This window comes from Protopterus annectens, chromosome 12.part0 (genome assembly GCF_019279795.1).
Source record: "Protopterus annectens isolate FY-2018-M chromosome 12.part0, PAN1.0, whole genome shotgun sequence".
NCBI lineage: Eukaryota > Metazoa > Chordata > Ceratodontiformes > Protopteridae > Protopterus > Protopterus annectens.
Window position 1 is genome coordinate 836,554,981 of NC_056746.1, and position 16,280 is coordinate 836,571,260.

Genomic DNA, 16,280 nt, shown 5'->3' on the forward strand with positions numbered 1-16,280 from the left:
ACAGCAGTACTGCATTACAGTACTGCATGAAAATAGACATTGCATGTCCAATAGGACTTCAGCCCATATGCAGAGGAGTGAAGCCTTGCTAGATTACTGCTTACTGTGAAAATGTTAAGAATCCTCCAGAAGAGTTAATGACTTGTGTCAGGGATGTAGGAACTTTTAACATTAGTTACGTCTGGTCTTTGGCTAGGGAAGAAGTCATTAAAAGTACTTCTGTAATATAATGTAATATTTTTTTTTAGCTTCTAGAGGCTCTGAAGTGTCACCATTGTGCAAAGCAGTTTAAATCAAAAGCTGGTTTAGATTATCACACATTGGCAGAACATGCAAACCAGGTGAGACAATTTCAGATGGAAGACTCTTTTACCTTGTCCATATTATTTCTACCATTTAACTGTTAATTGGTATGCACACTAGGTTTGTGTACGTCTTTTTAACATGCATAGTTTGCTTTGTGCTTTTTACTGTGATATCTTTGTGTGTACACATCTTTATGAATGAATGGTACTGTCTGTGCTTTTAATATATATATATATATATATATATATATATATATATATATATATATATATATATATATATATATTAGTTATATCCTGTGAATTTTCTCTCCCCTATACCATAATGTCTGGCATGGTTCCAGACCAAAGACACTCTTGATGCAGGAGCAGAGACCATTAACTTAAACTGGCCAAGCAGGAAGGATGCTTTCCTCCTTCTTTGTAGTGCTCTCCTTGGTATTTTGCTAGTATTGTCATCTTCTGCCTAACTGTACTCCTTGTCAGCTGGTGAGCTGTCTGCAGCTTACATTTTTGGACTGAACCACAAGGACAACTATTACAGACTGCTGCCTGTAACCCCCCCCCCCACCTGCTTTGTTCCTGTTACTTGGGACAACCACCTGGTCATCCTGTAGAATGACTTGGCCATCCCCAAACCCTATCTTGGTCGAGCTGGCCTTCAACTCCTCACTCCCATCTCTTTTCTGCATAATATTTTGTGTGCTGTTTAATAGCACATAGTACCTCTGTGTCTTTTAGTGCTGCATGTTTGTATATGACCCCTTACTTGTTTTCCGCTTGTACTCAGCATCATACTAAATTTTCTTTTAATGCTACATGGACTGTATAATTTGCCTTCTACCCTTGAATGCATTAACTCTTTATGTCTTGGATCTGCATCCCAGCCATTGATCACACAAGATGGAATAGTTGATGAACAAAAGGAACGGGACAGGCTTCGAAGAGTGCTGAAACAGATGGGAAGACTGAAGTGTCCCAACAAGGTGATTCCATTACTTTAACTAATGACCAGTTTTCTTTCTGTTTGGATCTGTACTGTTTCTTTTTTTTTTAACTGTGTTCATTTCCAGTGTTAGCCTTCAGTGTTTCACAATGTGCAACACTTTGTTGTGATTGCTGTTGATCAAGATTGGTTTATGATCCTCCAGAATAATTTTGAAAGGGAATAGTGTATGCCCTATGACAGTATTGTTGAAGTCACTAACTCCCTTTTAGAGCGCATTGCTTCAATGCCCTCTTATCAGACAGAATTCTGTACAAATGGATACTAAAGCAATTCCTTTGATTTAAACAGTTGACAGCATTCTCACTGCCATACTAGCACAAAGTCACTAGTTGCTGGTGTGAAATATTAAGTTAGATTGTCAATAATTGTAATTTTCTCTGATCCTCTTAATGCCCATTAGTCTAAGTTTGTAATTTCATAGGTAAGTACTAAGCTGTCTGCACTTGCTGGCTATTTTAAGCCAAGCCAGTTTCACTTTTGGTGCATGAATTTTCCTGTCTCATTTGGTGCTGGACTTGGCCTTACCCTACCCAAGATCAATAATTGTATATTATCCCAATAAGAGTAACTGGAATCATATCATCGAGGGCACCCATAATTGGGAGCTGTATCTGTCCGTTAGTAGTACAGAGTGCAGTCTTGGGGTAAATTTTCTGTTTCCAGTCCACAAATCCAAATGTGTAATGTGTTACATGGATGGGGAGTCTGTTCGAGAGCAGTGATATCCTCTGGGAGGTATACCTGTCCCTCCAAACTATTCTGTTGATGTTGCAGAAGACGTTTAGATCCCTAGACCAAGAATTTCTGATGGCGTTTGACTTACTGATGTGCAGTAACTCTATCAGTACTGAGTTGAGGGATGCCTTGAATGCCAGACTTGGGTCCCTTTGTCATGTGTAGGATACTTGAGTATATTAACAGGATTTGATTCCATCCAAGTAGGACATGTTGTTTTGGCCTTGTATCCTATTAGTAAGATATCTCTGTGGGCAGATACATGCCGAACAGGGCATTATACTAAATGAATGGACTTATGAGGTCTGAGTAAATAGGGACAATGACACCCATAAATCTAGACACAGTCCCTTTGTTTATAAGCTGTGCAGTATAGAAGGACTTATTTACTTCATTGAGCACATGTTAGCTGAAAGTTAGGTCACTGTCTATATAAGTTCCCAAATCTCGAACAGCAAGATCAACTCTTAGGGGTGTATTGTAAGTATGGCAGTTTCCTGTGGTAGATGACTTCCTAAAGGATACAGTAATGCAGTTTTTGGCATTTAGTTTCAGTCTGTGATTTTGACAGCTGTTATTTATTTGGGACAAACCTTCCTACAGGATGGCTAAGTCATTCGGGGATTCGGTGACTGGTTCTAGTTTGCATTCATTTGCAAACTTAGTCAGCCAGGTGGCTGCTTCAGAAAAGCAGATGCCAAACAGGAGAGGTCCCAGGACAGAACCCAGGTAGACTTCACTGGCAACTGTTCTCTTTGTGAAGGTAACCATTTGAATTGTTGGGACCCGCTAGAGCAGGTTCTGAAACATTGAGATTGAGGGGTCAAAAATGGACTTACATATACCAAGTCTGAGATATTCCTGGAATATAGAGTTATGGAGATCTTTGGGGGGGGGGTCTTGCCCTCCATGCAAAAAAGAAATTTAAGGGAGAAGAGTGATGTTTGACATATGGTCGTCTCATGAGTTTTCAACCTTTTTTTTTTATCTGTTGGCACTCAACATTATGGATACTGAGATTTTAATAGGGAGCCCTTTGTGAAAGTAACTTCCCGTATTTTGATTTCCTCAGTCCTATCTATTTGGCAATCCATCAGATGACATAGGAGTTTATTCCCAGTTTAGCTTTTCTGCTGTGCCGGTGGGGTGGGAGTGGGGGGGATTCTGTCAAAAGCTTTAGCCAGGTCGAGCTATGTGGTGTGTACCATTTTACCTTTTACCTGAGTATGCATGATCTGCCCATGACAAATCCAAACTGTGATGGATCCAGTGTTTGGAGGTTCCCTTTGTCCTATTAATTAGTTCCATGGTAATTATTTCCACATGGCTTTGCATATGAGGCTGCTTGGACTTATGGATCTGTAATTGCCTGGATCTGTGGAAGGTCCCATTTTATGCAGAGGAATGATTGTAGCTGTTCTCCATTGGGTTGGTATAAAACCTGTATGGAGGCTGAGGTTAAACAGTGTTGATGTTCTTCGTGATTCACTGTTGCAGTCATTACATTTGGGTTATCTGCTTGCAGGTAGCCCTCAGTCGGCCTAATTAAGAAAGGCGTGGGTCTTGCATCGGTTGCTATCCCTTCTTCCATGACGTCAGGTCGTCAGGGGCATAAAACATGCAGCCGACGCCATTACATCAGTCTTTCTTGCCGTGCGGTGCCCAAAGCAGAAGCAGTTCACAAATGCCAGTTGGCGGACTTCTGAAATTTTTGTTTTCGAGTTTCAGAACCAAAGTCTTCAACTAAAGCTAAGTACCCCGTTGGGGAAACTTTTTCTTGCTCCTTACCGATGTCAGTAAAAGTTAATAATTGCATTACTTGTGGAAAGCAAATACCTCATAAAGATCTTCATTCGTACTGTATTCCCTGCCTAGGCCCTGACCACGAAACACCTTGCTGTCGGTTTTGTGCTGTATTTAATCAGCACATTATCTGTCGTCGGTATATTTTCACCTCTAAATATTTCGGTTCTCAGTTTAATTATCTAGAAATGTCATCGGTTAGCCATCCAACTACCGGGATTCTCAAAAAATGCAAAGATAAAGACAGGCCGCTGAGGTCCAAAACTGCCAATGGCGCTTCTCCTAAGCCAGTCGCCAGTTCGCCGGTACTCAGTGAGGCGCATTCGCAGCCTCTGATACCTGCTACTTCTGATTCGCAGGCCTCTACTGAGACCCATTCGGAGTCCAGTATGCCGCGAGATGCTTCAACTATGGAACCCGCAGATGTCTCTACATTGGATGGGTCCGGAGCCACTGTCCAGGCACCAGCTTCTGATGGTGTATTCAGGTCTATGGACTTGCATATTAAATCGATGCCTCCTTCTTTACTTAGGCCTAACTCTCGATCCATGCCTAAAAAAACGATGCCCAGGCCACATGCTCAGGCCTCTATACCTAAAAAATAAATGATAAGAATGGCTGAAGATCTAATAACTCTAATCAGGGGTAGCCAACCCCCCCCCCCCTTCTAAGAGGCCTAGGACTGAAGTTGATTATGAATCTTCTGATCAGGATTTTGTTTTTTCTGATTCCTCTGATGATCTGGATTTGCCCTTACTGCTTATGAAGATTCTGATGCAGAGGACTCCATTCCCTCTGCTTCCTCCTGAGGATTTTTCTTTTGGGAAAACCTTACATACTCTAAGGGAGCATTTTCACTGGGAAAGCCAGGATTTTTCTGATTCAAAAAAGAGGCTTAGGGATTTCCTTCTCCTACCTCAGCATAGGCCTTTAACTATTCCTCCTGTACTAGACATTGTTGATGATGCTTTTTCGGCATCTAGTTTGGCCCCTGATTCCCTACCTCCTGCTCCCAGAAAACCTGACCGATACTACAGGTTCCCTGAGTCCCACAAGTTCCTTTTTAAAAATCCTATTGCAGATCCAGAGACTATTTCACATGGGCCCAAGGGCATTAAGGCTTCTACTGCTAAAAATCCTACCCCTTCTGATAGACTCCAGGGCACTGGATAGATGGGGTAAGAAGGTTTACACTTCTGCAACCTTGGCCATTAGGGCATTAAACTGCCAGTTTCATATGTTAAAGTATCAGCAACATGTTATTGGACTGCTTAAACAGAAAATTATGTTGATTCCTGACTGTGTGGAAAATAAAGAATTACAGGATTTAATGAATTCTGCTGAACAAGTTGGAAAACATACTTTGCAATGTGGTTTTGATTCATTAGAGGCCTCTTGCAGGGCTGCTGTTATTGGGTCTGTGCTCAGAAGACATGCTTGGCTTAAGGAGCAGTCTTTGCCTGATTATGTTAAAGCTAAATTGTTGGATGCTCCTTTAAATCAGGACCGCCTGTTTGGCAACAAGGCTGAGGAAGTTTTAAAAAGATGGAAGATAAAGCTAAATCTATGCAAACTATTAAAGATTTTTTACAAGTTCAGCCTCCTAGATTTAGTAGGCACTGGCCCTCTAAGAATTGGTCCTTTCCAGCCCCTTCCAGGTCCTCTCAAGCCAAACCCAGACACAGCAAAACCCCCAGGTTTCAGTAGGGGACACACCAGTGGGGGCCTCCACTTCCAAATCTGGGAATAATAAGACTCCCGGTAGAGAAACAAACTGCAAAAAGATCCAAAGTCACACAAGGAATGCTGAGAACAAATCACTTTATGACGCAAAGCTTTCGGGTATAAACCCTTTCTCAATACTAAATACATGCATATACACAAAGCAACTGCTTTTATACAAGCCTAGTAGTCATGTGACTGCAGCCAAAGTCACGTGACCTATTCAAATGTACAATTTAAAAAATTATTTAAAGAAACATACTACAAAAAAGCATTTGTTAAAAAAAGAAGCTAACATATGGATATATATGGTCGAATTTCAAAACAATACAAATCTAAATCTAACACATATATATGCTTAATTATAACAATATAATAATATACATATGTATCTATATGTTTAATATAAACTCTAAAAACATTAAAACATAGGTGTACACATACATGTACACAACAGATGCACTTGTAAACATCAATATATAAACATGCTCATGTGCATATGTTAATAAAAATATCATTTCAACCTACGTTGTAATCCAACAAGAATGGGTTTAATGCTTACTGTACTGTTGAGGCCAGGAGGACTATCAGCTCCCAAACGTACTATCCATTGATATTCTTTAGTTTCAAGAAGATTATTAATATCACCACATCTGAGTGAGGGAATCACCAGATCAATAACTCTAAATCTAAATGTATGCCTGTCCCCACAAGTCTCGATATGCTTATACAAGGCATTCTGAGTATACTGCCTCCTGATTTCTGAGTTGTGTTCAATAATCCTGTCCTTGAGTCTACGTGTAGTCTTACCAATGTAGTATGCAGGACATACAGAACATGATGCCATGTACACCACATTGGTAGTAGTACAAGTAGCTCTAACAGAAAATGTATATGTATGGTGTGTGATAGTATGCACATAACTATTAGATTCCACATGTCTGATCAAGTCTGAACAACAGGAGCAATTTAGACATGCATATGTACCAAAATTAAATGTAGAATAAATGGGTCTATCAAAACATAAATTCAATGAAGGGCGAAAATCTTTATAGCATAGCATACTTTTGAGGGTTTTCATATTCCTAAAGCTAAAGAATGGCTTATCACCTAACAATTTTGTAAGTTCAGGGGATGCCATTAAAATAGGCCAATACTTATATATAGTGCGCAACAAGGAGACCTTACTTGCAAAACCAGTCACATATCTAAATCTTTGCACAGTAGAATTTACAGCTTGATTTATCACAACATCAGGATTCGTAAGATTATAATTCCTGAAATATGGGGCATATAATAAATGCCTATTGTTAGATACCTGATTCTTCATCTCATTTAAAATAGACAATCCATAGCCACAATCAACAAAATCCTTAAATGTATCATTTAACTGTTCATTAAAGACAATGTCATCTGTGTTGAGCCTACTCACTCGAATGAATTGAGACTTAACCACACCTTGAAAGACATGCGGGGCATGCATGCTGTCCGCATGCACATACCTACCCACATATGTCTCCTTCTTAAAAACAGAAGTGCCCAATAGTCCATCCTTGTAAAAAATGTTAACATCAAGGAAGGAAGCCTCTTTACTAGTAATGGTTAGGCTTAAACTTCAAAAGGATGTCGTGTTATTCAAGTGTACAAGATATTCTTCTAAGCTGTCCCTAGATCCATTCCAAATTAAAAAACAATCATCAACAAACCGTTGATAGAACACAACACGTGTGTCTAAAAAATTTTTTCCATCATGCAAATTGTCTAATTCCCACTGATGCAGTACAAGGTTTGCATATGTATTGTATGGGTGCCCATGGCAACCCCGTTGACCTGCAAATACGGTTGTTGATTGAAAATAAAAACATTATGGCTAAGTACTAGGTCCAACAATTGACATATATTTTGAATAGAGTCACTTACTAAGGATTTTTCAGTAGTCAAAAACTTCCTGATGGACTCTATACCATATGAATTAGGGATAACAGTGAACAACGATACAATGTCTAGGGTAACAAATAGAAAATCATTCAGATTACATGGTTCACTGTAATACCACTTTGAAAGTTTGAAGAGAAAATCACCAGTATCTTTCAAAACATAATTACATTTATCTAAAAAAGGAAACAATTGTTTCTGAAGGTAAACCGAAATAGGTTCGGTTACCCACCCATTGCCAGAAACAATGGGTCTCATAGGAGGGTCTAACAAACACTTATGTATTTTGGGAAGTCCGTATAACTGAGGTATAGATGGACAGGGTACAAAAAAAAAGTTAAATAATTCTAAACTAATATTATTATTAAATTGCATGTCATAAATATGTAAATCAACATCAGTAATATGTTTCTTTGCATCCAGAAAACTAATTTTTTTAAAGGACAAAGTATCCATTACTAACTTATCCATTGATGAATTATAGCAAGCTCTATCCATAATCACAATACTTCCACCCTTATCTGCCTGCTTAATGATGATTTCACTATTCCTTTTGAGGTTCTGCAAGGCAAGGTGTTGCTCATAGGATAAGTTATAAGTAAATTTTCTATCACAGACACTAAACTGTTGCCTAAAATCAGCTTCACAGACATTGCAAAAGGCAGTAGTAATAGGTGTGTTCACAGGTATAAAAACACTACGTTTTCTAGGAATGTTATTAGGAGCAGTATTATCATTAAACAAAATTTTTAAATTTAAATTTCTCACAAACATTTTCAAGTCGGTAATAATGTCAACTAAATTTAAATTAGTCATAGGTATGAAACTCAGTCCTTTTGAAAGAAGGGACACATGAGTCACTCAAAACAAAAGATGAGAGGTTTAAAATACCTCTCACTACTTGCGGGCGTTCTTGCCCTGTCTCGACGGACTGTCGTACTTGCGCTTCATTGAGGAAGTCTCTTGCTTCATCGATAATGGTTCCCTCTTGTTTAAAGAGTCCTGCACACGTTCCGGTTTCTCTAACTGAAACCGCTTCTCTGTGAAGTTTAAAGTCGACTGATGCGTTTTTTTACTAGCATGCTGCACATCCGGTACCAGGTTCAAGGCAGCAGTTGATGAGGTGTCCATAGCGGACGTCATTACAGCGTCAGTGTTAACGCTACTAGAAGAGGCAATGGTTACAGACTCAGAAGGAGTTAAAGCGACAGTGTCTGTTTGTATAGAATTGGCGCCAACAGTCAAATTTGAATCAAGGGGCTGAAATACATCTAGCGCTCTAATAGAAGTACCAGCAAAAGTTTTTGTATTGCGATTTTTATTAGATGTCACCATAGTTGATTCTCTTGGGTCATTCCTGGGCCAAGAGAAGATGTGACCCACTCTGAAATCATTAATGTCTCGAGAAAGTTTTCTTTTCTTAACTAATTCAAGCTTGTCATCTAATTCACGAAATTTAATGAATAGATGGTTATATTTAGGTGACATCTCTGAAAAACATATAAGTGATTTCAGCTCATCATCTAATTTAATAATTTCAGTCTTTAAATCTTGCTCAACAGACATAAAATACTCATTCATTAGTGACATATAGTCTAAGCTTAGCTTCAAATTCATTTGCTGCCACCTTTTGAGGAGTTCAGGGTACACATTCCCATAAGATGGCATTTTCAATATTCTTAGTCCACGTGGGACTATCCCCATTTTAAGGTATGCAGAGAAGCTAAACCTCTGCCACTGAAAACGCTTGTATGAACCAACTTTACGTTCAAGCAATGCAATTTTGTAGTTAAAAGTATCAATGTCACCTTTAGAAGAGTTATCCAAAGTAACCTGCGTTCCATTTTCAGGAGCCATAACAGGAACAAAGTCCAACAAAGGATTAACTTCTTGTGAAAACATCGAATGAAGCGATTCCATATTTCCAATAAAAGGTAACAGGCTGCAAGAAAGGCTACCAAATATAGTTACTCAACAGTCCAGCAGAGTAATACTAATGGTAGAGAAACAAACTGCAAAAAGATCCAAAGTCACACAAGGAATGCTGAGAACAAATCACTTTATGACGCAAAGCTTTCGGGTATAAACCCTTTCTCAATAGCTAGCTTCTTTTTTTAACAAATGCTTTTTTGTAGTATGTTTCTTTAAATAATTTTTTAAATTGTACATTTGAATAGGTCACGTGACTTTGGCTGCAGTCACATGACTACTAGGCTTGTATAAAAGCAGTTGCTTTGTGTATATGCATGTATTTAGTATTGAGAAAGAGTTTATACCCGAAAGCTTTGCGTCATAAAGTGATTTGTTCTCAGCATTCCTTGTGTGACTTTGGATCTTTTTGCAGTTTGTTTCTCTACCATTAGTATTACTCTGCTGGACTGTTGAGTAACTATATTTGGTAGCCTTTCTTGCAGCCTGTTACCTTTTATTGGAAATATGGAATCGCTTCATTCGATGTTTTCACAAGAAGTTAATCCTTTGTTGGACTTTGTTCCTGTTATGGCTCCTGAAAATGGAACGCAGGTTACTTTGGATAACTCTTCTAAAGGTGACATTGATACTTTTAACTACAAAATTGCATTGCTTGAACGTAAAGTTGGTTCATACAAGCGTTTTCAGTGGCAGAGGTTTAGCTTCTCTGCATACCTTAAAATGGGGATAGTCCCACGTGGACTAAGAATATTGAAAATGCCATCTTATGGGAATGTGTACCCTGAACTCCTCAAAAGGTGGCAGCAAATGAATTTGAAGCTAAGCTTAGACTATATGTCACTAATGAATGAGTATTTTATGTCTGTTGAGCAAGATTTAAAGACTGAAATTATTAAATTAGATGATGAGCTGAAATCACTTATATGTTTTTCAGAGATGTCACCTAAATATAACCATCTATTCATTAAATTTCGTGAATTAGATGACAAGCTTGAATTAGTTAAGAAAAGAAAACTTTCTCGAGACATTAATGATTTCAGAGTGGGTCACATCTTCTCTTGGCCCAGGAATGACCCAAGAGAATCAACTATGGTGACATCTAATAAAAATCGCAATACAAAAACTTTTGCTGGTACTTCTATTAGAGCGCTAGATGTATTTCAGCCCCTTGATTCAAATTTGACTGTTGGCGCCAATTCTATACAAACAGACACTGTCGCTTTAACTCCTTCTGAGTCTGTAACCATTGCCTCTTCTAGTAGCGTTAACACTGACGCTGTAATGACATCCGCTATGGACACCTCATCAACTGCTGCCTTGAACCTGGTACCGGATGTGCAGCATGCTAGTAAAAAAACGCATCAGTCGACTTTAAACTTCACAGAGAAGCGGTTTCAGTTAGAGAAACCGGAACATGTGCAGGACTCTTTAAACAAGAGGGAACCATTATCGATGAAGCAAGAGACTTCCTCAATGAAGCGCAAGTACGACAGTCCGAGACAGGGCAAGAACGCCCGAAGTAGTGAGAGGTATTTTAAACCTCTCATCTTTTGTTTTGAGTGACTCTCATGTGTCCCTTCTTTCAAAAGGACTGAGTTTCATACCTATGACTAATTTAAATTTAGTTGACATTATTACCGACTTGAAAATGTTTGTGAGAAATTTAAATTTAAAAATTTGTTTAATGATAGTACTGCTCCTAATAACATTCCTAGAAAACGTAGTGTTTTTATACCTGTGAACACACCTATTACTACTGCCTTTTGCAATGTCTGTGAAGCTGATTTTAGGCAACAGTTTAGTGTCTGTGATAGAAAATTTACTTATAACTTATCCTATGAGCAACACCTTGCCTTGCAGAACCTCAAAAGGAATAGTGAAATCATCATTAAGCAGGCAGATAAGGGTGGAAGTATTGTGATTATGGATAGAGCTTGCTATAATTCATCAATGGATAAGTTAGTAATGGATACTTTGTCCTTTAAAAAAATTAGTTTTCTGGATGCAAAGAAACATATTACTGATGTTAATTTACATATTTATGACATGCAATTTAATAATAATATTAGTTTAGAATTATTTAACTTTTTTTCTGTACCCTGTCCATCTATACCTCAGTTATACGGACTTCCCAAAATACATAAGTGTTTGTTAGACCCTCCTATGAGACCCATTGTTTCTGGCAATGGGTGGGTAACCGAACCTATTTCGGTTTACCTTCAGAAACAATTGTTTCCTTTTTTAGATAAATGTAATTATGTTTTGAAAGATACTGGTGATTTTCTTCAAACTTTCAAAGTGGTATTACAGTGAACCATGTAATCTGAATGATTTTCTATTTGTTACCCTAGACATTGTATCGTTGTTCACTGTTATCCCTAATTCATATGGTATAGAGTCCATCAGGAAGTTTTTGACTACTGAAAAATCCTTAGTAAGTGACTCTATTCAAAATATATGTCAATTGTTGGACCTAGTACTTAGCCATAATGTTTTTATTTTCAATCAACAACTGTATTTGCAGGTCAACGGGGTTGCCATGGGCACCCCCGTGGCCAATACATATGCAAACCTTGTACTGCATCAGTGGGAATTAGACAATTTGCATGATGGAAAAAATTTTTTAGACACACGTGTTGTGTTCTATCAACGGTTTGTTGATGATTGTTTTTTAATTTTTAATTTGGAATGGATCTAGGGACAGCTTAGAAGAATATCTTGTACACTTGAATAACACGACATCCTTTTTGAAGTTTAAGTCGACCATTACTAGTAAAGAGGCTTCCTTCCTTGATGTTAACATTTTTTACAAGGATGGACTATTGGGCACTTCTGTTTTTAAGAAGGAGACATATGTGGGTAGGTATGTGCATGCGGACAGCATGCATGCCCCGCATGTCTTTCAAGGTGTGGTTAAGTCTCAATTCATTCGAGTGAGTAGGCTCAACACAGATGACATTGTCTTTAATGAACAGTTATATGATACATTTAAGGATTTTGTTGATTGTGGCTATGGATTGTCTATTTTAAATGAGATGAAGAATCAGGTATCTAACAATAGGCATTTATTATATGCCCCATATTTCAGGAATTATAATCTTTAATCCTGATGTTGTGATAAATCAAGCTGTAAATTCTACTGTGCAAAGATTTAGATATGTGACTGGTTTTGCAAGTAAGGTCTCCCTTGTTAAGCGCACTATATATAAGTATTGGCCTATTTTAATGGCATCCCCTGAACTTACAAAATTGTTAGGTGATAAGCCATTCTTTAGCTTTAGGAATATGAAAACCCTCAAAAGTATGCTATGCTATAAAGATTTTCGCCCTTCATTGAATTTATGTTTTGATAGACCCATTTATTCTACATTTAATTTTGGTACATATGCATGTCTAAATTGCTCCTGTTGTTCAGACTTGATCAGACATGTGGAATCTAATAGTTATGTGCATACTATCACACACCATACATATACATTTTCTGTTAGAGCTACTTGTACTACTACCAATGTGGTGTACATGGCATCATGTTCTGTATGTCCTGCATACTACATTGGTAAGACTACACGTAGACTCAAGGACAGGATTATTGAACACAAGTCAGAAATCAGGAGGCAGTATACTCAGAATGCCTTGTATAAGCATATCAAGACTTGTGGGGACAGGCATACATTTAGATTTAGAGTTATTGATCTGGTGATTCCCTCACTCAGATGTGGTGATATTAATAATCTTCTTGAAACTAAAGAATATCAATGGATAGTACGTTTGGGAGCTGATAGTCCTCCTGGCCTCAACAGTACAGTAAGCATTAAACCCATTCTTGTTGGATTACAGCGTAGGTTGAAATGATATTTTTATTAACATATGCACATGAGCATGTTTATATATTGATGTTTACAAGTGCATCTGTTGTGTACATGTATGTGTACACCTATGTTTTAATGTTTTTAGAGTTTATATTAAACATATAGATACATATGTATATTATTATATTGTTATAATTAAGCATATATATGTGTTAGATTTAGATTTGTATTGTTTTGAAATTCGACCATATATATCCATGTTAGCTTCTTTTTTTAACAAATGCTTTTTTGTAGTATGTTTCTTTAAATAATTTTTTAAATTGTACATTTGAATAGGTCACGTGACTTTGGCTGCAGTCACATGACTACTAGGCTTGTATAAAAGCAGTTGCTTTGTGTATATGCATGTATTTAGTATTGAGAAAGGGTTTATACCCGAAAGCTTTGCGTCATAAAATAATAAGACTCCCCCCTATGATAAACTGTCTCAGTGACTTCCTTTTAAAATTTCCAAGCACTTATCAACTGACTGCCCCTTTCTGGGGAAAGATTGCTCTTCATGCAAAGAATTGGGAACTCATTATCCAGGACAAATGGGTTTTAAATATAGTGTCCCAGATACAGATTTCACTTCCACACATTGCCAACATCAAGTGGGTGGCTGGACCTACCCCCTATCAGTGGGCAGAGGCCCAAAAACAGTTACTTTCTCTCTTAAGCATGGGTGGCTATTCAACTGGTACCAGAAGAGGAAAAGGGACAAGGTTTCTACTCAAGACTTTTCCTGTTAACCAGAAAAGACAATTCATGGCGCCCTATCCTGGACCTGTCTACTCTAAACACCTTTTTGGAGATTCCAAAATTCAAGATGCTGACTCTTCACCAATTACTTCCTATGCTAGGCAAAGACGCCTGGTTGACAACACTAGATTTAAAAGAAGCATACCTGCACATCCCAATCAGGGAATCTTGCAGAAGATACCTACGCTTCAAAGCAGGCTACACGCACTATCAGTTCTCTGCACTGCCCTTTGACTTATCTACTGCGCACAGGGTATTCACAAAGTGCCTAGCTCCAGTTATTGCATTTTGCAGGAAAAGAAATATTCAAATATACCTATACCTGGACGATTGTCTAATTCAGGCAGAAAGCCAGGACATACTTTTGAATCATCTGACCTTTGTACAAAGGGTTCTGACTTGTCTGGGGTACACCATAAATGAAAAGAAATCGCAACTGGTACCCTGTCAACAAATTATATTCCTGGGGGCAAGCTTGAATACAACTTCTCAGATGGCTTACCTCATGCCAGAGAAACAAATTCATTTGACAACCTACTTCAAACAAGTGGCCACAAAAACCCTGCTATCTGCAAGATAAATACTGCAGGCCTTGGGGTTCATAGCCTCATGCATTCTTTTAATTCCATATGCAAGACTGCATATGAGGAAACTACAGTGGTATTTAAAAAGCCTATGGTGTCAACATTCTCAGGATCTAGAAACAATGATTCCTATCATACCTTGCCTACGCCTAGAGTTCCTTTGGTGGGCAGAGGTCTGCCACCAAAACAAGGGATTACCTTTTACACCACCCCCGCCACCCAAACCCTAACAACGGACGCATCAGACTATGCATGGGGGGGCTCACCTGGCAGGGAAGTGCATTCAGGGCAAATGGAACCCAAGTCAAATGCACCTGCATATCAGTCAAAAAGAAATGTTAGCTGCACAGAATGCCCTGACAGCCTTCAAGGACCACTTTCTTCCAGGACAACTAATGGTAAAGACGGACAACACCACTGTTATGTGGTACATAAACAAGCAGGGGGTACACATTCTTACCCCCTCTGCAGACTAGCCATGGCATTGTGGAACACAGCCTTGAGCTACCAAGTGCATCTACAAGCTCAATTCCTGCCAGGAAAATTAAATACACTGGCAGACGGACTAAGAAGAAATCTCATGGACCCACACGAGTGGAAACTGGAACCAAGGACTTTCAACATGTTGACAAGTAAATGGGAGAGCCCAGATATAGACCTGTTTGTCTGTCCGCAGAACTACCAATTGGACAAATTTTGCACAAGGACTCCCCACAAACAAGCCTGGAAAATGGATGCTCTGTCCTTCAGCTGGAAAAAAATGTCAGTCTATGCCTTCCCCCCTTTGCCTCTGCTCTCCAAAGTACTACTAAAAATCAAACATGACAAACCAAGGATGATTCTGATTGCTCCAGACTGGCCGTGCCAACACTGGTACCCCCTTCTGCACAGTGTGTCACGGTTATCTCCATGGCACCTGCCTCTGACTCCTTCCCTGATGTCTCAGCAGGAGAACCAGATTCTGCACCCTCAGCTTTTAACACTGAACCTTGCAGCTTGGCTAATTATTTAATCTCTCTTTACCATCCCTCAGCAAACCTGTGATGGATATCATTTTAGAGGCAAGGAAGACTAGTACTAGAAAATCTTATGCTGAAAAATAGAAAAAATTCTGTGCCTGGAACCAATCTCAAGGGATGAGCAAAGCAGCGCCCAATTTACCTCTGTTTTTACATTACTTAACTGAGATGCTTCACAAGGGCCTGTCTTTTTTTCTCCATTGAAATCCACGCCTCAGCCATTTCAGCTCATTATAACACAGAACCTCCCCTCTTCTCTCACCCACTGCTCAAGCAGTTCCTCAGAGGGGTCAAAAATTTGAGACCACAAAGGACAGCTCCAATCCCAGCCTGGGACCCTAAATTTGTCTTGGAGAAACTCGCTCTACCTCCTTTCGAGCCAGCTGCTACTGCAGACTTAAAATTTCTTTCTTGGAAAACAGCTTTCCTTTTAGCAATCACTTCAGCTAGAAGGGTATCTGAATTACAGGCCCTTATAGCAGTGGAGCCTTTCATCATCTTCCATGCAGACAGGGTGTCCCTCAGAACCAATCCATCCTTCATGCCCAAGGTGGTATCCAGTGTGGCTCATTCATTTACCAACCTTCTTTCCCAATCCACAGAATAAAGGGGAACGGATACTGCAT

At 38.9% G+C, this 16,280-nt stretch overlaps 1 protein-coding gene across 3 annotated transcripts in view; it reads left to right on the forward strand.

Annotated features, from left to right (window-relative positions):
* ZNF512B (zinc finger protein 512B) overlaps positions 1-16,280 on the forward strand; it is a 1,438,759-nt gene that overhangs the window by 968,705 nt on the left and 453,774 nt on the right. For all 3 annotated transcript variants that reach the window (XM_044089878.1, XM_044089880.1, XM_044089879.1), the window contains exons 10-11: positions 249-341; positions 1,193-1,291. In XM_044089878.1, coding sequence (XP_043945813.1) covers positions 249-341; positions 1,193-1,291 — 192 coding nt within the window. The remainder of the gene's footprint in view (positions 1-248; positions 342-1,192; positions 1,292-16,280) is intronic.